Source organism: Rattus rattus, chromosome 3 (assembly GCF_011064425.1).
Source record: "Rattus rattus isolate New Zealand chromosome 3, Rrattus_CSIRO_v1, whole genome shotgun sequence".
In the NCBI taxonomy this organism is placed as follows: Eukaryota; Metazoa; Chordata; class Mammalia; order Rodentia; family Muridae; genus Rattus; species Rattus rattus.
The window spans coordinates 58,149,817-58,173,283 of NC_046156.1; the positions used below are offsets into that span (position 1 = coordinate 58,149,817).

The 23,467-nt window shown below is 42.1% G+C and overlaps 1 protein-coding gene across 1 annotated transcript in view; it reads right to left on the reverse strand.

The window, feature by feature from the left end:
• Spag17 (sperm associated antigen 17) overlaps nt 1-21,833 on the reverse strand; it is a 221,594-nt gene extending 199,761 nt beyond the window's left edge. Inside the window, 1 exon segment of the mRNA XM_032896680.1 lies at nt 21,750-21,833. Coding sequence (XP_032752571.1) covers nt 21,750-21,833 — 84 coding nt within the window.
• Between the last annotated feature and the right edge of the window lie 1,634 nt (nt 21,834-23,467).

A 23,467-nucleotide genomic window follows, 5' to 3' on the forward strand; every position in this document is an offset into this window, starting at 1 on the left:
GTTATCTAGTGAAGCAGCTGAAGGGGAGGGATATGGAGATGGGGATTAAGACAGAAAAGCTCCCCAGGGCTAAGTCAGTGACACTGAGTAGGAGGTGAACATGGCTATGTGGGCATTATAAAAGGGCACATATGAAGGGTGAGAGAGGAGTGAACACAGTACACAGATGGTCACTGGACACAGGAGCAGGTGGCAGGCTGAAAGCATTCTAACTGGTAAGAATGGAGTAGTGTAAAATTGAGAATGTAAGGTCTAGTGTGAGCTCCTGAGCACAAACTGGAACCGAGAAAGCAGTTAGACCAGGGTCCGGGGCTGCCCTCCAACTTAGCAGGCAGCTAAGTTTGTACCATGCAGCTATAGCTAACTTCAGGGGCACAGGCATCTCCAGATGGACTCGTTCTACTGCTTGGTACTTGTTACTTTTTTTATCTTTACTTTGATTACTGAGCAACCCATTTATAATATATAAATTCTTGATGAAGTAACAGATTATCAGAAAGAAACTGCAAAATCTGACTGCAGTTCTGATTAAGTATCACAAACAGGTAATAAGCCTATCTCCCTAGGAGATCAAAGATGAGAAGAATCACATGAAACCTGGGATGTGCATTTACATTGTGCAAAATCCATTTTAACAGCCTGGCATTAGAGGTACACGCCTATAATACCAACACTCAAGAGGCTGAGGCAGGGTGATATGAGTTTGAGGCCAGTCCGGGCAACACGGTGAAAGCCTGTATGGAAAAGCACTATGACGTCAGTAATTTGTATTTCTAAAGTAACGGCAATGATGAGAGCATAAACTTTGGCTTGGTGCTAGTGACAGGAGAGGAACTCAGTGTTGGTGATGCTAAAACTGGGGAGGGAAAACTCTTTCAAAGCTACTCTGCCCACCCACATACACACAAAGCTGTGCTTTTCTGAAACTCCTGTTTTGAGTAAGTCAAACGTGCAACCACCAACCAAGGAAAGTGAAAGGGCATGTTAAATCAGTCCTTCATTAAAGCAGTTGAAATAAGTTTTTAATCAAAGCATATCAATAAAGTAACTAGAAAACAGGAATATCAAAAAAGCGATTGGAAAACAGTGTATCAAAAAATGATTGGAAAATAATTTATCAATGAAGTGATTGGAAAATATTTTAAATCACTGGAACTTTTAATGTAATTCATTATGTCCGTAAGCATTACCAGGAAAGGGGCCCGTCATCCAAGCTTCTGCAGTACCATCTGTATGTGCTGATCCATTGCAGGTTTATATATAGTCTTAACTTTGGCAAAGCAACATTTTGGAAATATGAATCAAAGCAGTGACTTAATAACTGTCTCTGATAAAACCTCGACTTCATACTAAAATCTGATCTAACAGGTGAAAGTCACGATTGCAAAGCTAGCGAAATGGTTTCTATGCACCCAGTGGAATCAGGAGGGCGGCGTTCATAGTCCACCCTGTATCTGCGGGTACAGAATAAAGACGATTTCAGCGTGGGCTTCTGGGAAAAGGAGCGTGAAGAGACAGGAAGGCTGGAGAGACAGCACACGCCTAGAATGCTGGGGATGCCCCGCGTGAGCTCAAGATGGAAGAAATCACAGTAAGAACAAGGAGACTTTACCCAAGGAGAGAAACTGAGCAAGAGCTTCAAAGGTCAATGAAGCGAGTGAAAGAATGTTACAAAATAGCAGGGGAAGGAAAGAAGGAAGACGCAAGTGCCGAGTGGAAGACCTGCGTGCCTTGGGTATTTCTTTCAGTACAAAAATTGAACCAAGAGATGCAGAACATGCATTAGATGAAATAAACAGACTCCATTTAAGAAAATGATCTAAGCAATGGTGGCACCTTCAGTTTTATCAGGAAGAAATATAAATAGGTCATCCACCTGAAAGTAATGAAATCAGCCACGAAGGGAGTGATGGCTTCTGAGTCAGGCAGTGGCCAGATGCTGCCGTGAGTGAGCTCGAGATGGAGAGAACCAGAATAAGAACGAACGGACTTCACCCAAGGAGAGAAACTGAAGAAGAGTTTTAAAATCTACAAGTCAGCGAAAGGATGCTGTGAGGTAAGCTGGGACGTTTCAATGAAGGCCAGGCAGACAGAAGGTGGTAGTCCTGCCCCCAGGACAACCCGCCCCCTCACCTCATGAGCCTCAAATCCTGCTTCAGCTTTGGGTGAGATAGTGATTCTCACAGCGGTTGGGAGGGTGGTGGGGAGAATCTCCTTCTTCAGACTTGGGAGGTGGCTCAACCAGGGAAACTGTCTCACTGAAAAATGAGTCTCTTTTTCTTAAACTATGTGACCAGCTTGAGAGGGAATCTATTGTTAAAAACCGAGCTACGTTGGGGGTTTGAAATCAGGGAACATCCACAGGTCAATGAGACAGTTTGGCTTGTGTCAGCTCCTGGATGGGAGAGGGCTCGCGAAGCAGCTGAGGAGAGGGGAAAGGATGACTGTTGTGATGAAGGGAGCAGGTGGCAGGAGGCTGACTTAGGCTGGGGTCGTGGCTAGGAATTGACTTCCCCACCTTGTAATTACCCTGTAGGGTGTCTGTGTGTGTATGTGAGAGAAAGTATGTGTGAGTGTGTGTGTGCACATATGTGTGTGCATGTGTGCATGAGTGTGTAAGTGCCTGTGTACATGTGTGTGTGTGGTATGAATATGTGCATGAGTGTGTGCATGTGCATGTTTGTGCGTGTGCATATTTGTGTCTGTGTGTGTCTATGTGTGTATATTGTGTGCATGCATGCCACAACATGTGAAGGCCAGAGCTAAACCTTGGGTGCAGTTCTCTAGAGTTATTAACCTTGCCTAAAGAGAGGGTCTTTCATTGGGACCTGGGGATTGTCATCTTGGTTGGCTGTCTAGTCAGGGGTCTTCTGGCTGCTCTTTGTATGGGTGTTCAGCACTGAATTCAGGTCTTTCTGCTTCTGTGGCAAGCATTTGATGGACTGAGCTACCTCACCAGTGCCTGCCCTCCAGTTGATAGACTGGGAGGTGAACTGAATTCTGGAGTCACCTAGTGTCACTCACTACTATAAAGCCAGCAGTCGTGAATTACCAGTGGTGTACACGATACCTTAGTCAGATACCTTTATCATAAGTCAGGCCTTCCACTGGCTCACAGCCCAGTGCGATGGCTGCTGTCCACACTCTCCAGTGTAGTTGGGGGATACCAGAGGGTATGATCTGGGGTCTTAACAAACTGAGAGATCTGCTCAGCCCCAGAGCACAAAGCTAAATGTGGCCAGCAGAGGCTCCAGGAACAGAAAGAAGAAAAGTTATGGTGAAGACAGCATATCTGGATATCAGGTGCTTGTCTCTCAGGATCAGCCACAGCAGAAACCGTAGGAAAGAGGAGTCCACAGTATAACTGACCCCGCCTGCATCCATTCACATACCTGGCAATACTAGTTTTCAACGACTCAGAAAGATGTATATCTACTTTTAAAAAATATATTCTTTTAGCTTTATTGCTGTCAGAAAATACTCCATCAAAAAGCAACTTGGAGGAAATAATTTATTTCATCTAATTCCAGGTCCTAGTCCATCACTGTGGAGAAGTCCAGGTAGGAGCTTCAAACAACTAGCCACATCACATCTATCGTCAGGAGCAGAGAGCAAGCCAGCACAAATGCACGCGCTTGCTTGCCTGCTTGCCTGCTTGCCTGCTTGCCTGCTTGCCTGCCTGCTTGCTTGCTTGCTTGCTTGCTTGCTTGCTTGCTTGCCTGCTTGCTTGCAGTCAGTTATATTTCTCCACTCATATGGTTTGGGATCATTTGCCTGGGGAATGGTGCCACCCACAGTGGGATGGGTCTTCCTATATCAATTTACTTAATTATAACAATCCTAACGGGGTTGTCCTCAGGTCAACTTAACATTAACAACTTCACTGAGAATCTCTTCCTAGGAGATTTTAGCTGTGTCTAGTTAATAATTAAAGCTAATTATTGCAGATATTTACCAGACTTTTTACTTTATTGTATGCAAAAAAATCCAACTGTTACGTTATATTTCTCTACATATTTATCTAATTTTGTTTATAAGTTTTTAATTTTTGAGCAATATTTTTAATCTTAATTTCTTTTTATCTGTTTTACTTTGTTTCTTTTTTCCTACAAATTGTAGTATTTTGATTAAACCTATTGGCTTTAACATATTTTGTTATATTTTAATTTGTTATTATTTATTTACTTTGATCTCTGCCTCTCCTCCCTCTTCTCTTCTAAGAACCTCCTCATTTCCCCTCCCCCCACCCATCTCTCCTCTCCTCCTCAGAAAAGAGAAGGCCTCCAGTGATAGCTTGTATATGTTCAGCCCAAGGAATGATACTATTAGGAGGTGTAGCCTTGCTGGCATAGGTGTGTCACTGTGAACATGGGCTTTAAGACCTTCTTCCTAGCTGCCTGGAAGTCAGTCTTCTCCTGTTGGCCTTCAGAACAAGATGTAGAACTCTAAGCTCCTCCTACACCATGCCTGCCTGGATGCTGCCATGCTACTGCCCTGATGATAATGGACTGAACCTCTGTACATGCAAGCTAGGCACGATTAAATGCTGTCCTTATAAGAGTTGCCTTGGTCATAGTGTCTGTTCATGGTAATAAAACCTCAACTAAGATAGCTCCCATGGATATCAACCAGCCTTGGCACATCAAGTTGCATGAAGATTAGGCACATCTTCTTCTATTGAAGCTAGACAAGGCAACCCAGTTAGGGGAAAGAGAGACAAAAGCAGGCAGTGTAGTCAGGCAGGACTTGCTCCTGCTTTAGGAGTCCCACATGGAGACCCAGCTGCACAACTCTTGCATATGTGCAGAGGACCCGTGTCTGTCCCATGTACGCTCTATGGTTGGCAGTTCAGTCTCTACGAAGACTATGGGCCAAGGTTAGGTTTTTTTCCTGTGGTGTCCTTGACCTCTCTGGCTCCTTTAATCCTTCCTCCCCTTCTTCCACAGGATTTCCCAAGCTCCTTTTGTTTTGTTGTGGGTCTCTTCATTTGTTTACTCAGCTGCTGAATAAAGACTCTTTAATGACAGTTATGCTAGCATAGTATACTCTGCAAGTGTAGCAGAGTATCATCATAGTCAGAGGTGGGCTCCCTTTCATGGCATGGTTTTCAAGCTGGTACATATGACTAGGCTGGGCTGGGTTGGGTCATTGTTTGGCCCTTCCGTTAAATTCTGCTCTGTCTTTTACCCTTGGACATCTTGTAGGCAGGAAAAATTGTAGATCAAAGGTTTTATGGTTAGGTTGGTGTCACAATACCTCTATTGGAAGCCTTGCCTGATTACGGGAAATGACTGATTCAGGCTCCATATATCTCACTGTGAGGAGTCTTAGCTAGGATCATCCTCAAATTTCTATTGTCTTAGGTTTCTAGTTCATCTCAGAGATGCTCCGTCCTCAAATCCAGTTGTCTTCCTCACTACTCTCTCCCTACATCTTCTCCCTACCTCATCCTCCCTGTTCCAAACCCATTTCTCCCTCATTCAGACCTCTCCCTCCATACACACCCAATGTCTAATAATATATTTCACCTTCTCCATGAAAATCAGGCATCTCCACCTTCCATCCCCTTTGAGCCTTTCTTGTTACTTAGCTTCTTTGGGTCTGTGGATTGTAACATGGTTATCCTGTACTTTATTACTAATACCCACTTATAAGTGAGTACATACCGTGTTTGTCTTTCTGGGTGTGGGTTACCTCACTTGGGATGATCTTTTCTTGTTCTATCCATTTGTATGATATTTTCATGATGTCACTATTTTTAATGACTGAGTAATACTCCATTGTGTAAAAGTACCACACTATCTTTATCTTCATTTGAGGGACATCTAGGATGTTTTCAGTTTCTGGCTATGAACATAGTTGAGCAGTGTCCTTGTGATAAGGTAAAGCGTCTTTTGGGTATCCGTGCAGTAGTGGTATGGTCCTGAGGTAGATCTATTCTCAATTTTTTGAGAAACTGCCAAATTGATTTCCAAAATAGTTGTACAAGTTTGTATTTCTACCAGCAAAGGAGAAGTGTTCTCTTGCTTCATTCATATCTTTGCCGACATGTGCCATGACTTGAGTTTTTGATATCAGCCATATTAATGGGTCTAAGATGGAGTCTCAGAGTTATTTTTGATTTGCATTTTCCTGATGACTAAGGATGTCGAACATTTCTTTAAGTGCTCTTGGCCATTAGAGATTACTTTGTTGAGAAGTCTGAGTTTAGATCTATACATCATTTCTTTTTAAAAAAAATTGGTATTTGGTTTGTCGATGTTTAGTTTCTGGAGTTCTTTATATATTTTAGATATTAGCCCTCTGCAGATGTGGAGTTTGTGAAAATGTCTTCCCATTTAGAAGGCTGCTGTTTTGTCCTCTTGATGGTGCCCTTTGCCTTAGAGAAGCTTTTCAGTTTCATGAGATCCCATTGATTGGTTGTTGATCTTGTGTCTGAGCTGTTGCTGTTCTGTTCAAGAAATTGCCTCCCATGCCAATGCATTCAAGTCTATTTCCTACTTTCTATCAGATTTAGTGTATCCAGTTTTATGTTTTATGTTGAGGTCTTTGGTCCACTTGGGCTTGACTTTTGCATAGGGAGATGAAATAGATTTATTTACATTCTTCTACATGCAACCTTTGTTGAAGATACTTTCTTTTTTCATTGTATTGTTTTCACTTCTTTGACAAAATAGAGTGTTCACAAGTGTGTGGATTTACTTCTGGGTCTTCAATGGGGTTCGTTGATCAACCTGTCAGGTTTTATGCCAGTATCATGTTCTGTGTCACTATTGCTTTGTGGTACATCCTTTGGTCAGGGATAGTAATACCCCTAGAAGTTCTTTGTTCTATTATTGCTTTAGATGTCCTGTTTTTTCCTGTGTTTTTAATTTTTAAAATTTTAATGTTTTAAATTTTTATTCTTATATTCATCAATTTGTTTCTTCTTTTTCTTTTTGAACTTTTTCAGTATTGGGAAGCCTGTATTTTTTGTTTAAATTTGGGTAGTTTCTTGTTATTTTTCCTTCATCACCATCAAATTCTTCTTTACTCTTTGTTATTCTTTGTTTAATTCATGCATCCTTTTTTCTCCCCCTTTTATATTGTACTGGCTAATTTTATGTGACCATGATACAAATTAGAGTCACCAGAGAGAAGAAACATCAATGTAGAAAATGCCTCCACAAGGTCAGGGTTTAGACAAGCCTATAGTGTATTTTCTTAATTGGTGATCAATGGAGGAGGGCCCGGATCATTGTGGGTGGGAATGTTCTTGGGCTGGTGGTCCAGAGTTCTATAAGAAAGTAGGCTGAGCAAGTCATGGGAGAGCAAGCCCATAAGCAGCACCTCCTAAGGCCTCTGCATCAGCTCCTGCCTCCAGGTTCCTTCCCTGTATGAGTTGCTCCCTGCTCTGCTTATGATGATGAACTCTTAAAGAACTGTGAGCAAAATAAACCCTTTCCTCCACAAGTTGTTTTTTTGGTCATGGGGTTTCATCCCAGCAAAAGTAACCCTGATTAAGACATATCTCTTTCCTTTTCCTTATTTATTTACTAATTCTACAGTCACCCTAAATAATTTCCATGGTCAAAGCATGGTCCGAGTAGTTTTCTCTTGCAGCTTTGGGGTTATGGATGACATGACTGTGCGGGGAACTGATTTTAAGGTTGTTTCTATATTTCACGTGGCTTGGTGTTGCTGTTGCTACAGTCCGTTTCCTTCTCACAGAATGGTCCTGGTAACTGAACCTTCATAACTAAGCTGTTCATTAATGAAATCTTCACACAAATCCAGAAGAGATATCCAAACCAATAGATATGCAAATTGCAAGACAGAGGCATAATCAACACAAACGAGCCCTGTAACAAGACTTCTCTAAAAGATCGCAACTCCTCAGCTACTGAGCTCACAGATGCTGAACCAAGTCTTAGGATGGATGAAGATTTCAAAGGTTTGCTGGTAAAAGTGATCAGTGACATGGAAAAGGAATCAGTGAACAGGAAGATGAACTCAATACACGAACTGAGGGAAAAGTCAACATAGAAGAAAAACCAGAAAACAAAAACAAAAATGAAAACAAGCAACACAGAGGAAAAATAAACAAAGAAATTAAGATCAAAAAAGCAGAAACATTGAGAATGTAAAATTCAATGAAGTAAATGAAAAAAAAAAACCTTAATAGAAAACATTGTTGATAACTTCAGAAAAATAAAACACAGGTTTGATCAATCATTAAGAGGCCTCTACAGTGAGAACTTTATAATTAACACACTCAGAAGACATTGGCAGGTGGAAAGACCTCCTTACTCATGGATAGACAGAAAAAGCTTATGAGAATGTCTGTATTGCCAAGAACAATTTGCACATACAGTGCCATCTCCACCAATGATATTGATCACAGAACAAGAAAACAAATCCCAAAATTCATATGAAAGATCTCAAGTAGCCAAAGCAAATCTTGGCAGAGAGAACAGTGCTGGGGACATCCCAGTTCAGACTCAGATTATATTCCCAAACCAAACATATCTTGGTAGAGGCACACAGACAGAAGACCAGTGGGTTAGAATAGAGACCCAGAGACAAACCCACTCAGCTATAGCCGTGCAAGTTTTCCATAAAGCTGTCCAAAACATATGCTACAAGAGAGTTTCTTTAACAAATCGTGATGAGGAAAGTGGTACCACAGTGGCACCCACATGTCTGAGTTCATCGTTGCACCATTCACAGTGGCAACCGGAGGGATCAGCCTAGATGTCCCTTAACAGGTGAATGGATAAAGATCATGTGGCACATCTCAGCACTGGAATTTTATACAGTGTTAAAGAAAAATGAAATCATAACATTTGCAGGAAGAGGGATGCAACTGGAAAAAGGGTTGTTAAGTGAAATAAGCTAGACTCAGAAAAACAAACAGTTCATGGTTTTGCTCGTGTAAGGAACCTAGACTTGAAATGTGTGTGTGTTTGCATGTGTGTATGCATATATATGTGTTTTTTATGTGAGGTGAGGAAACTAGATAGGGGATGATGAGAAAGGAGGAAGAGATTTTTAGAGAGGTGAGAAGTAGAGTGATGGAAAACCTGTGATAGGAAATAGACGTTGGAACAACTGGAGGAAACAGCTGGGAAGGGTTGGGGAAGGGGCTGCATGAGACCAAAGACCAGCAAGGTAGATGTATGAACATGTGGCAATGAACCCTTTATGTCACCTTAAACAATAAAACAATATGAGAAAATACATAAAAACTATGAAGCAAAAAGTGCATTTTGAAACAAGATAAAGTAAGACATCAATTCTGAGAGAAATGCTGTCTGATTATGCATCATTTGTATGGAAATGGGTTTCCTGTCAGTCCAGTACAGTGAACTAATCTGATTCAGTGTGTTCAGTCCCAAGTGGTAGTCTCATTGTGGGTCATAACACAGGGAATGCAAAGTGACCAAAAAGTTAACAGTTACAACATATGCATTATAAATTTTATACCACATCAAATATAAGCATATATAAGCACATATTATTATGATTAATTGATATATATGTGACATGATATGACATAAGATTAAATGGTATTAGATATGATATGTGATGTATGATCTATAATAAAAGATATATGATACATGATATGATACATGACATATGAAACATGGTATAGGATATGTGATATATATGATATATGTATATCACATATCATGTACCATGATACATGATATATATTATATGTGATATGTATATATATGGTATGTTGTACCATGTATATAAGTATGTATTTATATGTATTATAAATGTATTTCATAATATTTTATTGTATAAATGTATATACAGAAATATGAATATATGTCATATAAATATAATTTATATTTTAATATAGAAATTATGACATTAATTTACAAAAATTAAGCCAGTTAAATGTGACATTGAAAGAATTTTATTGGTTATTTAATAATAAAGATAATAAAATAATTGCATGTGCCCAGATCTCTGAGGGTATGAGGGCTGGGAAAAGCTTTAGATGTGATACTGAACATTTAACAAAGACTTTTGAGGATGCGGAGAGCACCAATAAGGGCCTGTGTACACAGCACCACACACACTGCTTTGTTGGTGATAGGCTCGCTGGGAGAGCTGTGGTGGAGCCCAGTGCTCTTGGGTTCGTCATACTTAGCCAAGTGCATCACTGAAGAGTGGAAGCCAAGCTAACCAAAAGACTACTCCACCTTCCTAAAAACCAGCACGCAATCCTGAAATTATCAGAACAATTTGATGAATAATAAATTCCTATTATCTAACAAGCTGTTTACCAAGATAGAGCTTAGAGAAGAAAACTGATGTATGTTTTCGTGCATGTCTTGATTGACCTAGACTACGTTTAAATGCTTTACATAGTCACTTCTGGATGAAGACAGGTAAGGGGAAAGGTGAGGGTACTGGTTAGAAACTGTGAGGTGAAACTGAAGGGTTTGAAGCAAAGAACAGGCAAGAATGTGGCCATTATTTTCTTGTTGGGGCCACAGGGGTGATTTTTAATGATACTGAGTAGGACAGTCATAGCAAAGACAGAACATAAGGAGGTAGGGAGACTTGTTCAGTCGTGAGTATGTTGAGCTTAAAGTTTATGTATAGAGTGGCCTTAGAAATAATGACTATGAATATTTATACAGGTTATGTGTGCCTTCCATGCCATGCATTTTACTGAGTTGCGAGTCCAGACAGCCACCTCACTGTCACCAAGCATTCTTTCTCATGCAATGTTAGCAGCACTTCACTCGGCAAACATATTCTAGCTGCACAGCAAGCCAGCCAGGGAGCTGGCTGCCCCTAGAGAAAGAGCCAGTGACTGCCCTCTCAGAGTCCGGTCTCCTGCGGCAGGAAAACAGTATGCGAGATGATGATCTAATTCACAGTATATGTCCTGTCCTTCCCACGGGGCGTCTGGGGAGCAGAACCTGAAGGAGGCGTAGACAAGCATGGCTCACATAACTTCCAGGCACAGCAAAACAAAGTCCAAGGCAGCCCTGTGTTTTCTGATGGCTTCAGGATCACCCAAAAGGTCAGTATGGTTACAGTGGGCCAGGTGACAGAGTTAAACAAAGTCAGGAGAGGCCAGAACACCCAACAGGCATCTGGGAGGATCATGCAACTGCTTTACAGAGAGTAGAGGTTGAGGCAGCGAGCATAAGAGCATAAGATAAAGCTGTGACAGTCTTGGCTGTTTTGTAGCACGGGCAAAAAAATGGCTGTCACTCAGGTTAGGCACAGCAGGGAGTCAGTGCAGGGAGCTTAGATTATTTCAAAGGTGGAGCCAACAAGAGAGTTGATCACGGACTAGAGAAGAGGACTTGGGGATGCAGTTAGGGTTTTCCTCTCTTGTTACAGTCTTGGTGAATAACAGCCTCAGACAATACCAGGATTGCTGGGGACAACACAGAGTTGGAATTTGGGTATGTAAAGCCTTAATTATCAAGCAGGGTAGCATTTCTCATGCATTGAATGGCCTGAGTCAGCTCAGCAACGGTTTTAATGTCAGTGCGAGAGGTATGAGCAAACAGCAACCCGCCATCAATATATTTAGTCCAGTTGGCCATCTGGGAGGAAGGACTGCTATGTGTCTTCACTGCTAGATGTTGCAGCCAGGGAGATCAAGCCTGAAGCATTAGGAGCCTGGGATTCTGGGAATCTGTAGCTAGCGCCAACCACTGAAGTTTACTGAAAGGAGGAGAGACAGTGAGTGCCAGCCGGGTGGGGCAGGAGCTGCTTTCTGCATCCTGCAGCACAGGATGTGCATGAGAAGTAGTTGGTCGGAAGGGAGGCAAGGGGCATAGTCTGTAATCGCCTGGAGCTTTTGTGGAAGCCATTCTCTTCCAGTGGAGGAAGAGAAGATGGACGGGTAGAGAAAAGCCACAAGAAACAGGACTGGGGTCACTGGGACAGGTAGGACACTTTGAGAACTGGGAGCCAGTGACAGTTTCCAAGGCCAGAGAGAACCCTGACCAACAGCCACCATCTCTTCCACTGACATTTTCCTAAGTGGTTGCCAAGCTCCCTGGCAAGGATCGCTTTTTACTTGCATTCAATGCTCTTTTTCACTTGCAATAAAAATGATCACACATAACAGCTCGGTGGGATAATTTGACATACTAATTCCCTTTGGTTCCAAACTCATTCAAATAATACCCTTTTGTCCAGAAGGAGGAATTATAATGGGAGGTTATGAAAAGTCCATTTCCCTTTTAACGTTCTTCCTAGCAACTCGGTTGTTTTCATTGGCTTTTATTAAAAAACAACCTTTGTGTGAACTGGCAATTTGTTTTGTAAATACCAGGGAAGGCATATTTCAGAAAATATAGTAGTAAAACCAACCCAATTTCAGAAATACGCCTGCTGCCAGACATCAGTCTTCAGCTCACATTATGAGTATTTCCAGTAAGTCTTAAGTACACATTAACATGAGAAATAGCTTACTGTTTAGGATCAAAAAAGGAGGAAAAAAAAAAACCTTCACTACCTCTCAGAAATTGCTTAAGGGTTCTAACCAATAAAACACATTTCCCTCTTTGATAGACTACACTTATAATGGCTTCAAGCACTTTGATTCAATTGCGCATTTACCCCTCAAAATTTACTTAGACTGGTTTTATTATCATCCTGGTATTATATATTCTATGATGATGTTTACTTAAGACATGCGGGACATTAATATTTCAGTAACACCTATCTTCAGCTCAATGCCACTTTCCAAACCTTTACAAGAATTACAGACTTTGTTTAAGACTCCAGGAGCACTTTTTTTTTCACTATTCCCCAAACGTTCACAACTCAGCTATTGTCACTGGGCTACACTTAATAAGAGAAAAATATTATTTCTCCACTGAGGTGTAATAAGGACAGGCTGTGAACTAAATGTTCTGGAGAACTTTCCCAGCATACCTCCTGGCTGGCAGGCGAAACATCTCTGCAGAGTGGAATGGAGAGTGGAGACATTCTTTTGGGGACAGTCACACAATCCAGTGGCCTTGGAGCATTGCACATGTTTTATTTTGAGACAGGATCTCTCTCTCTGTGTACGTGTGCATATGCTGTGTGTTGTACTGTATATGAGTTTGTACACAAATGTGTGTATGAGTGCACATTGGTGTGTATGTGTGTGCATATGTAGGTCAGAACACAACACTGGCTGTTTTTCTCTGGTCACTTTTTGCCTTATTCTTTCAGAAAAGGGTCTCATGTTGGACTTGGAGTTCATGGATTTGCCAGGGCTGATGGCCAGCAAGTTCCAGGAATCTGCCTGTCTCCACTTCTCCAGCTCTGAGATTACAGACTTGATCCTCTATGCCCAGGTTTGTAGGTGGGTGTTGGAAATCTGATCTCAGGTCCTCATGCTTGTGGGACAAACCCTCCCCTGACTAAATTACATCTCCTGCCCAAGACAGGCTCTTTCTATGTAGCCTGGCTGGCTTAGTTCTCTGTATATAGCTCCAGAGGGCTTTGGACTTGCAGCTCTGTCCATGCCTTTAATAAGAGCAGAATATTATTCCTCCCCAGAGGTGTCATAAGGAGCAGCCATGAGCTGAATATTCTAGAGAATGATCCCTCACAAGCCTGCAACTTCTCCAGTCACTGCTGCTTTGTGGAACACCCTCTGTTGTCTGCTCTCATCCCCTCTGTCTGCTACTTAGACTGGTGTCCATCATACAGGCTTCACTGCACTCCAAGATCAATAAGCAAATAAGTGGCATTTATCATTTATGTGTACTGTGTACCTAACATTATGCTAGTTATGGTGGGGTGTACATTAAGGTGTAAGATGTGGTTCCTAATAGCTAATGTTTTATAAAGCATAATGCATAAAATGATACCACATTGTAAAATGTGTTCTTTAACTAAATATGGAGTTTAATGTAGCACCTAGAACCAAGGCAAAGGAAGATAAATGTCAGCCAAAGTTTATAAAAAAGTTTACTATGTTAAAAAAATGTAACAGAAATGGAGAGATGGCTTGGTGGTTAAGAGAGCATAGTGTTCTTCCAGAGGATGAAAGTTCAGTCAAAATACCCACACAGGGCAGCCATACGTACATAACCATACATAACTTCAGCTCTAGGACATTGCCTCCATGGGCACCCGCACTCACATGCATATATTCCCAAAATAAACAGAGAGAGAGAGAGAGAGAGAGAGAGAGAGAGAGAGAGAGAGAGAGAGAGAGAGAGAGAGAGGTTCTATAGCAGCTGTGTAGGTTAGGTCTGCTTTTGGCTATAGACAAAAAAAAATGATGTTTTAAACTGGAGACAATTGAAAAGATAGCCCCCAGATAATATTGAAATATAAAAGAATTCAATTATTATAATTCACAAAATTCTGAACCAAATTCTATTTGCAAGATACCCTAAGCAGCTCAAATCTCCTGATAATCCTGGTATCCTGATGGACATCTTTGGGAGAAAAGTATATCATATGTTAATAAAAGGAACTCCCTTCCCCTGAGACAAAGATCTTTTTCTTTGTATTGATACAAAAGTTTTGACTCTAGTACAAAATTCTAATAGAAACACACATCCTAGGCACCCTGAAGTCATGGGCATTGTTCAGCCTGCAAGCTGCAATAAGGAATGCTTGTGCTGTTTGAAAAAAAATATGGAATTGTCTCATAAATTGTCATAAATAAAGCTGCCATTCGTTTCTCTTCTCCTAGTACCACCTGCTGTAGGCTAGGCAAGGAGTAAATGGGAAAAATGGAAACTTTGTTAAAAATATCTTGAATCAAAGTAAAAATTTCAAGAATAGGAAGCCCTGGTACCTCTTTTCCACATACAAAGACCAAACAACAATGGAAAGGAACCACAATAACAACAACAAAAAGTAAATGTTCCAAATTAAAACCCCAAGGAAAGGCTTGTCACCAAAATTAAAGGCCCACAGCAGCAGATAAAGCCACAGTGAGCAAGGTGGGTCACCGTGCTCTTGTCTCCTTTGTCACATTGGTGGTATGGCCAGCAGTGGCACAGTCAGGATGGTTCATCCCAGTTCCTTCCTGTGGGCCAGCAGAGCAGAGTAGAACTTAACTCTGTTTGAATCTCCATGTGGGTTGTGCAAGGAGCTGATTATATCTGCCGTGATCCAGAGCTTGTCCAGAGAGAACAGAGAAGAGTGCACCCAGACTGGTGAAGCTGAAGGAGGCTAATGTGATTTGAACACACGAAAGCTTCAAGGGAATTAAGAGCCCTAGATCACTAGGGAAGGGGATTATGGGTAGAAGAAGAAGGCAACAGGATATCAATTGCCCCAGTGGAATATGTGGGGGAAAATAGAAAACTTACAAACTTAAACCCAGCCAGCATGGAGGGCAGAATAGCCAGAGAAGACGCCGATATTTAATCATGCGTTGTCACCAAAGGTCGGGATATGTCCTAATGCACTAAACTAAACTATTCCATGCCCATCTACAAACCCTAGAATGTTGTATGTTTCCAAGTGCTCAGTTTTTGAGTAAACGTAGGATATACAGAGAAACAGGAAAACAAGGTTTATTAAAATAAATAACAAATATCCATGAAGAAACGTATGCATTGAACTTACTCGGATGCATTGGGTTTATTAGCGGTATCAAACAACTGCCTGTGTATGCTGAGAGAACCAACGGGAGTCTAGAAAGGAGCGTCTGAACCCAAGGGGAATACAAACGACTATACTTGTCAAATGGAAACAACAGAAGCCTTAATGCTGAAAACAGAGCGACTGTACTAGAAACTCTGCCAGAGCAGGTTGTTTGTGCCCTGGGCAGGCAGGGTGGAGTATCTGCAAGCCTGAATACTAACTATTAGAAAATATGGAGTCTGAGGAGAGCGGAGCACAAGCCAGGATGGAAGGGCCCGACCACGTGACTGCCATTCTCCCTGACGCAGCACAATGGAAACTCACACCTTGCTTCCCAATACTTTGTTTATGACCTTCGATCTGCGACTGATTTCACTGTCTTGACTTTCTCAGGGTTATTTTAATTTTAAACATTTACCTCCCCTGACCGTGTTATTGTTGTTTAATGTTTCTGTGTGGAAGGGAGACACTGGGGCTTACTAGTCTGTTGTCTTGAAATATAACCTTGGGGTAGGAAAACACATTTATTCAAAATATAATATCAGCCAACAGTTCTATCTAGAAGAGTTAAAAAATCTTTTGTAATTTGATAATAAATCACCAAACGGCTCAATTTGTAAATTGACAAAAGGAGATGTATGGATGACTGAGAAGGACTTTAAAAGATGCATTCACATTGTTAATCAGAGAAATGAAACTAAGAACACAAGGAGCACATCACCTCACACTAGTTAGCATGATCATCATAAACAACAGCAAAGAAAAATCCACCCACCTCAAACAACACACAACAGACTCCAGAACATTGCAAACACTGGTGATGATGTGGAGAACTTGAATCCTTTGTATATAGCTGGTGGGAATGCACACTTGGGCCATCGTGGTGGCTCTTCAAATAGTAACAATAACAATAAAATAAAAGCAACAACAACCAAACCAAACCAAGCCAAACCAACCACAAAACAAAAATGTAACAGCCAGATGATCCAGCCAACTCAATTCTTTAGATTCTCAAAACTCGAAGCAGGGACCCTTGGGCAATTTTTTGGTATACTTGTGTAACCAACAGCAGCGTCTGCACTAACCAAGGAGGGCCACCGCCCAATGTTCACCAGTGGGTAGGTGGGTCAATGAAGTGTGGTATGGATCCTAGAGTAAAGAAATTCTAACCCACAGACCAAAACCATCAAAGGTGCTATGCTAAGCAAGACAAGCAAGCTATACAAACACATTTTGTATGGTTATTCCTAAATAAAACACATCTAGAAGTCAATTTCAGACAGGAGGAGGGAGGAGTTTCCAGAGGTTGGTATTATGGTTTGAATCCCCTCCACGTACCAAGAGCTCATAACGAAATGTAATATAATGCAAATGCATAAAAATAAAAAAACTTAAGAGGCAATCAGAACATGTTGACACCACCTTCATTCAACCCTTCCCCCAGGAGTAGTTTTAATTACCATGGGGGTAGCCTTTGGTAAAATAGCTCAACCCTATTTATTTCTTTCATAGGTTTCCATATGTGTCACCCTCCACCATATCATGGCACACCCAGGGCTCTCGGTGGAAGCTGCCACCATGTTTTAGCATTTGCTGGTGGGTTTTCATATATGAAAGAAAAGTCTGTTCTTTGTAAATTATTAGCCAGTCAAAATGTCCTTACAGTAACAGAAAACAGACATGTTGTTAACATCTTTTTTCCCATCACGGTGGCCGATGACCTCTGCCTTGACAGTTGTATGGAAATATTTTTAACTTATAGGATAGTCTCTATCACATGGAGATCTATTCCAAGACCCCATAGCTGCCTGATACTGTGGAACCCAACACTTCACTGTCTTTCCTGTGTCTCAGCTAAGCACTTACCATGGAGATAAAAGTTTTTCAGTCTTAAATGGAATCGTGTATTTCCGTTTCCCACAAATTGAGTAGCATTCTCATAGCAGTCAGTCTCAGAACCCACCTCCTTTCTTTCCTCATTAAATCAATAATATTTTCCTTTTCACTTAAAGGAAGCACTTCTCCACTTCTTCTGGAACACACTCTTCACCATCATAACTACCCACCCACCAGGAAGCCAGGGTCAAGTGTGATGACGGTGAAATTTAAACCCTTGTGCACTGCACAAGAAGTGTGCTGTGTAACTGTCTATTTGATACACAAGATGGCTCTGAAGAGACCAGTGTGCAAACTGCATATGGACTGCAGACACACTGGACATAAGGATGGATCATGTCATAGGTTGGGGTAGAAGGGGATACGGTACGAGATTTGATGGTGCCATTCAGAAAGCTGGACAGTTTAGCAGTTACAAGTGTCTGTTTAATTTAATGCTTTCAGAGCACGGGTGGCTGAGGATAGCTGAAGTCATAGGAATTGCAGCCTTGGATAGAGGGAATGTCTACAACAAAGCATCCTTGGGGTGCCAAAGCCATGGTAGATCATACATGTGTCAATGTGATGCACAGACCTCTGTTGTTACTTGTGCAATCTTACAATGATTCTAAACCTTTTTTCTTTTTAAGAGCAATGTGCACCTAAAAGTGGCCTTGGTTGCTTTCTCTCTCTCTCAGTTCAAGCATCCCAGTTGATGTTGGTCTTCTCACTCAAACTAATTTCCCCTATCCAGTTTTCCAGTGCTCTTCCCATCCTCTGATCTCTCCTAGTCTCCTACCTGAACGCTTGGTAATTCGTTGTTTTCTAGAAGACTATAGGAATGGTGCCTTCTATCCCTTGCCACCATTTTATGTTATAGGAACAACTAAAATGTATTGGGAAGTTGGCAAGAATTACAGCTTGAAAGGACACCCCTCCAGTGAATCAATTTTTCAATTAATTTATCTATTAATTGATTGGTATAGATATAATATGGAAATGAGGTCAATTCACCAGAACCAAACTGTGAACTTGAAGCTTCTGCTAAATTCCACTGCAGGCTGCTCTTAAATTGAGGTCAGAATTACTACTGATTTAGCTTTTTCAATGAAGTAATTTGAAAACTATTCTTTTTGTAAAACCAGAAAATTACTACATTGTCATCTATGCCCCACCTCAACACACATTAGCACAGATGTACTCAAACACCTGCAAAAGAATAACAAACTCTTCACGAATTAAAGCAGTAGCATATTCTCAGATTCAGATATAACACATGTAAAACTCTTACCAAACACAATCAACGAAGAATTTACACACACCTTAGTCACCTTTAGCCAAATTCAGAGTTGGTTATTCTCTTGGTTAGAGCCTGTATTTAGGCATTAACTGATAGGTTAATAAAGGAATTTTTCTCTTTTAAAGACACAAAACCAAGCTAACAAAATATGGAAGTATGCAGAATATATTTATTTTCTTCCAACGATAAGAAAGTGCACATTCCAACAAAACTGAGTTCATTCCCTTCATAGCTAGAGCAACATATTACTTTGACTTGCAATTATATCTACTAGTATGGAAGATTTATTGAGCCTATATTATTTGAACAGGATCAAGAAGGCCGAATAGTATTTCATGTTTCTAAACCATAAGAAAACATAGTGACTGGGGGTTTTCAGTTCGACTAGGAAAATTACAGCTTCATGCTCGAAGTACAGACTAACATAGTGTCAGTGCCCACACCAACCCTGTGGTTCAGCAGTGTGTACTTCCAGCAGAAATGTTCACTCCAAGCCCAATGTGACCAACATCATGAGAGAGAGAGAGAGAGAGAGAGAGAGAGAGAGAGAGAGAGAGAGAGAGAGAGAGAGAGAGAGAGAGAGAGAGAGAGAGAGAGAGAGAGAGAGATTTACTTTGGCTAGACCTGACTTGCAAAAGAGAGGGCACTTTTGCAGAGTGATTTGACAAACATCTCTGAGAATTTGAGAATGTAACTGGGGATTGTGGAGTTGACAGCCTTCGTTCCTCCAGCTATTGAAACCCCGCAGAAGAGTTTCAGTGAGGATGCACGAAGCCACGGCAGCAACAGGAGGGTCAGGCTATTTTCATGCAACTCACCGGGACTAATTTTCATACCAGATAGAATTACTTTCCATAGAGAAAGAAACAATTACATTGGAAAATAAGGATTAATAGACAACCCTTCCCGGAGGGCAGCACAAGGTCCACTTTACTTTCCTTAACTGCAAACTCTCTAGTGAACTGTGTACCCATACATAAAATAAAAAACAAAACCAATTCATTCTCCACTTTTCCAAGAGGGTCCCAATGGCAGGCTGGAATATCCACAAATGACCCTTCTCTCCCCAGATCTCTACTTGGACTTAGAAACATTAGAATCTAGACCTGGATTTCTATCTGTTGGTATCAGAAGCCTGTGAGTTTCTCCCTGAAGGTGGGTGGAGGTGAGTGTGGCCTGGACCACTATGCTGCTGGACCTCTTATTTGAGTGACAGATCGCTGTGTGCATTTGTGGCAGTATGTCTCAGGCAGATAGCTCCTCTGATCTCCTATACCTTTTAAATAGATGAATGGGAGATAGCACTAAACCAATCCAGAAGGGCTTCAGATTGCCCACAGAAGTTACAAGCCAGGCATGCAGCACTTGAGGGGCTGGCCACAAATTTCAACACATCTCTTACTTTCCTGAACAGGTCCAGTGTGGCAACTGGCAGGACCATGGACTGCTAAAGACCAGCAGCAACAATGCTCTTCAACAATTTACTATCTATTACTTTTATAGGCATTTTGCCTGCATGTATATCATGTGTCTGTCATGTGCCTGAGGATGACAGGAGGAGGGCATCAGATTCCTTGGAATCAGAATTATGGATATCTGCAACCCACTATGTGGGTGCTGGGAACTGAACTGGTCCTTTGGAGGAGTAACCAGTGATCTTAACCTCTCAGCCATCTTTCCAGGCTCTGTTCCTCTTTGACTGCCTTCTCACCAAGTCACCTGTGGCTCTACCCACAGTAATATTTTAATAAGTGCTGGATATGCAGGAGCCAGGATGACAATTGTAAACAATAGAAAGGGACCTAGAAGAAAATGTTCTTATGCAATTGCCCTGTTTTGTTTTCTGTATATGTATTTTATATGTGTGAATGTTTTGTATATATGTATTTTATGTGAGTGTTTTCCTTGCACAAATGTATGTGTACTATATACATGCCCCAATGCCCACAGAGGCCAGAATAGAGTATAGCATCCACTGGAATTGGAGTAACAGACACTTGGGAGCTTCCATGTGGATTCTGGGAATGAAACGGGACTGAAACGGGAATGAAACTTTGGTTCTTTGCAAGAGCAACAAGTGCTCTTAACCACTGAGCCTTCTCTCTACGCCCAGATGAAAATGTTTGGTGCAGAGGTGTGGAGTATGTCCTAATTTGTTTCAGCTGTCAACTTGACACGGCCTAGAGTCATCTGAGAGGGTCTCAAAGGAGGGACTGTACACAGCAGAGGGGTCTGTGGCCTACTCTGTGTGAGATAGTCTCAATTACTGATTGATGGAGGAGGGCCCAGCCCACTGTATGAGGCGCTATCCTGGGCAGGTGGCCTGGTGTTGTATAAAAAAGCTAGCTGAGCATCGGCCAGAGTCAGGGGGCAGAATAACTGGGGGGTTTCTGTTTCCAGTTCCTGCCCCGACTTCCCTCAGTGATGGCCTATAACATTAAAATGAAGTAAATCCTTTCTTCTCCAAGACGCTCTTGATCGTGGTTATTTATCAAAGCAACAGAAAACAAAACAGGGCAAACCATCGCATCAGAACATTTTCTTCTAGCTCCCTTTCTATTTTTACAGATTGTCGTCCTGGGTCCTGCTTGTTTGCGTGCAGTATTTATTAAAATATTGCTGTGGGCGGGGCCGCGAGTGATCAGTAGTCAAACAGGAAGGAGACCGTTCCCGAGGATAATAGTCCCCGTACAATGGGGCACCTCATCTGGAAACCGGCACTGAAAGGTGGCCTGAGGGGTCATAATGGCACACCTCCGCACACAGATCTGTTACCCCACTTTTGAAATGGCAGGACAGAGATTCCCTTCCTGTCTTGTATTTGCTTCTGGTGCTGCAAATTGAACCCAGGGCTTCCCTCGGCCTTACCTCTGAGCTGTAGCCCCGTCCCTCTAGTTCACACCTTTGTCCAGCACCTGGAGGTCCCGGGAAAGCAGTACTGAGCAGAAGTGCGCCAGGTTCCCTGTGCCTGGGCTGAAGTGACTTGAGAGGCGGGGCTCACCTGGTTCATATGTGCAGCAATGAGTGCGGGCTCCCATATCTTATAGCTTGTGCTCCCGGTGGGTTTCTCCTTCTTGGGTGCCATGAGAAGGATGGGAGGTTCATTGGCCTCAAAACTGGGCTGAGGCCAGGTCTGAGCGTCCCTGATGCCTTGGTAACCGAGACCACGCCCAGTTCCTGAACGGATCCCGCTCCCTTCCCCCAAACCGGTTCCTGACCCTCAAGTCAACCGCTTCCCCCGTTTCCATAGTAGCAGAGCCGCCAAGTGCCAAACTCCAGAAATCCCCGGGGAAGAGGAGCTGACTTACTAATTTCTTTTATCATTTCCACTCTCTTTTTCTCTTGGGAGCAAAATCTAGTCCGAATAAAAAATGTGTAGAAACTCAAAATGACTCATTCAAGCTCCCCCGCCCTAAGATTCCTCTGGTGCCCCAACCTAGCATTGAGAAATGACAGCCCACTCAGCCAAGGTGCTTTTCAACCTCTAATCTCCAGGACCCTTCCTCACAGGGAAAATTGCTCCTCCTCACCTCACCTCTTGTCTCTGTATTTCTCTTATCTACTCTGCCTGAACAGCTCCAGTTCTTTTAAAGCAGTGGTTCTCGGCCTTCCTTATGCTGTGACTCAATACACTTTCTCATGTTGTGGTGACCCCTAGCCATAAATTTAATTTTGTGGCTACTTCAAAACTGTGATTTCGCTACTGTTACATGCTGTGATATAAATATTTTTAGAGATAGAGCTTTACCAAGGGGGTTGGGACCCACAGATTTAGAACCCATGCTTTAAAGGGTATCCTATTGGCAAACAGAACACCCCTCCCCTTTCTACACCAAACTCACCTAAGATATCATGGTTAGACTGAGTCTGCAGAATGATGATGATCATAATAACAACTGTGGATTTGTGAATGGAACCTAGGTGGTCTGAAAGAGCAGTGTGTACACTTTAGCACTGAGCTATCTAATCTTTAATTTTATGAGTGTACTTGTTCCTGTGTAAAGGTAGGTATACACTAACTAGGGTACACATGCATGCGGAGGCCAGGGATCCACCTCAGGTGAGTTCCTTCAGGCACCATCTACCTTGCTTGATGAGACAGGTCTTTTAGGAGCCCAGAGCTTACTGAAGTCTAGCAATGAGCCCGAGGGATGCAATATGCCCATTTCCATCTCCCCAGGGCTAGGATCCCAAGCACATTATCTTCTTACCGTGCTCTTTAATGCGGACTCTGGGGATGGGATTAAACTCAAGTGCTCATGCTTGCATGGCGATCACTATCCCCACTGTGCTATTTTCTTGGTCCTACTTATTTAACTCTTCTGAAGTTTCCTCGGGACAGATGAGGACATCTGCAAGCACATCTCAACCAAGGTACTTTTCTGTCTCCTCAGTTTAAATAAAGCACAGTGTTGAGCCATGCTTGCCTATCACCAAGCCGCTCCTGGGGTCTAGAGTGGTTTTATTTATTTATTTTTTTTCCGGAGCTGGGGATCGAACCCAGGGCCTTGCGCTTCCTAGGCAAGCGCTCTACCACTGAGCTAAATCCCCAACCCTAGAGTGGTTTTATTACCTCAGCCAGATCTGGTCTTTTTCTGCCTCTTATTGCTTCTTGGCCACCAAGCTAGAAGCAGAGTGTTCCTTTACCTACACCCAGCTGTGACGTTCTTCTGCCTTGTCACAGACTGAAAACAACCGGCCCAAGTAACCATAAACTTT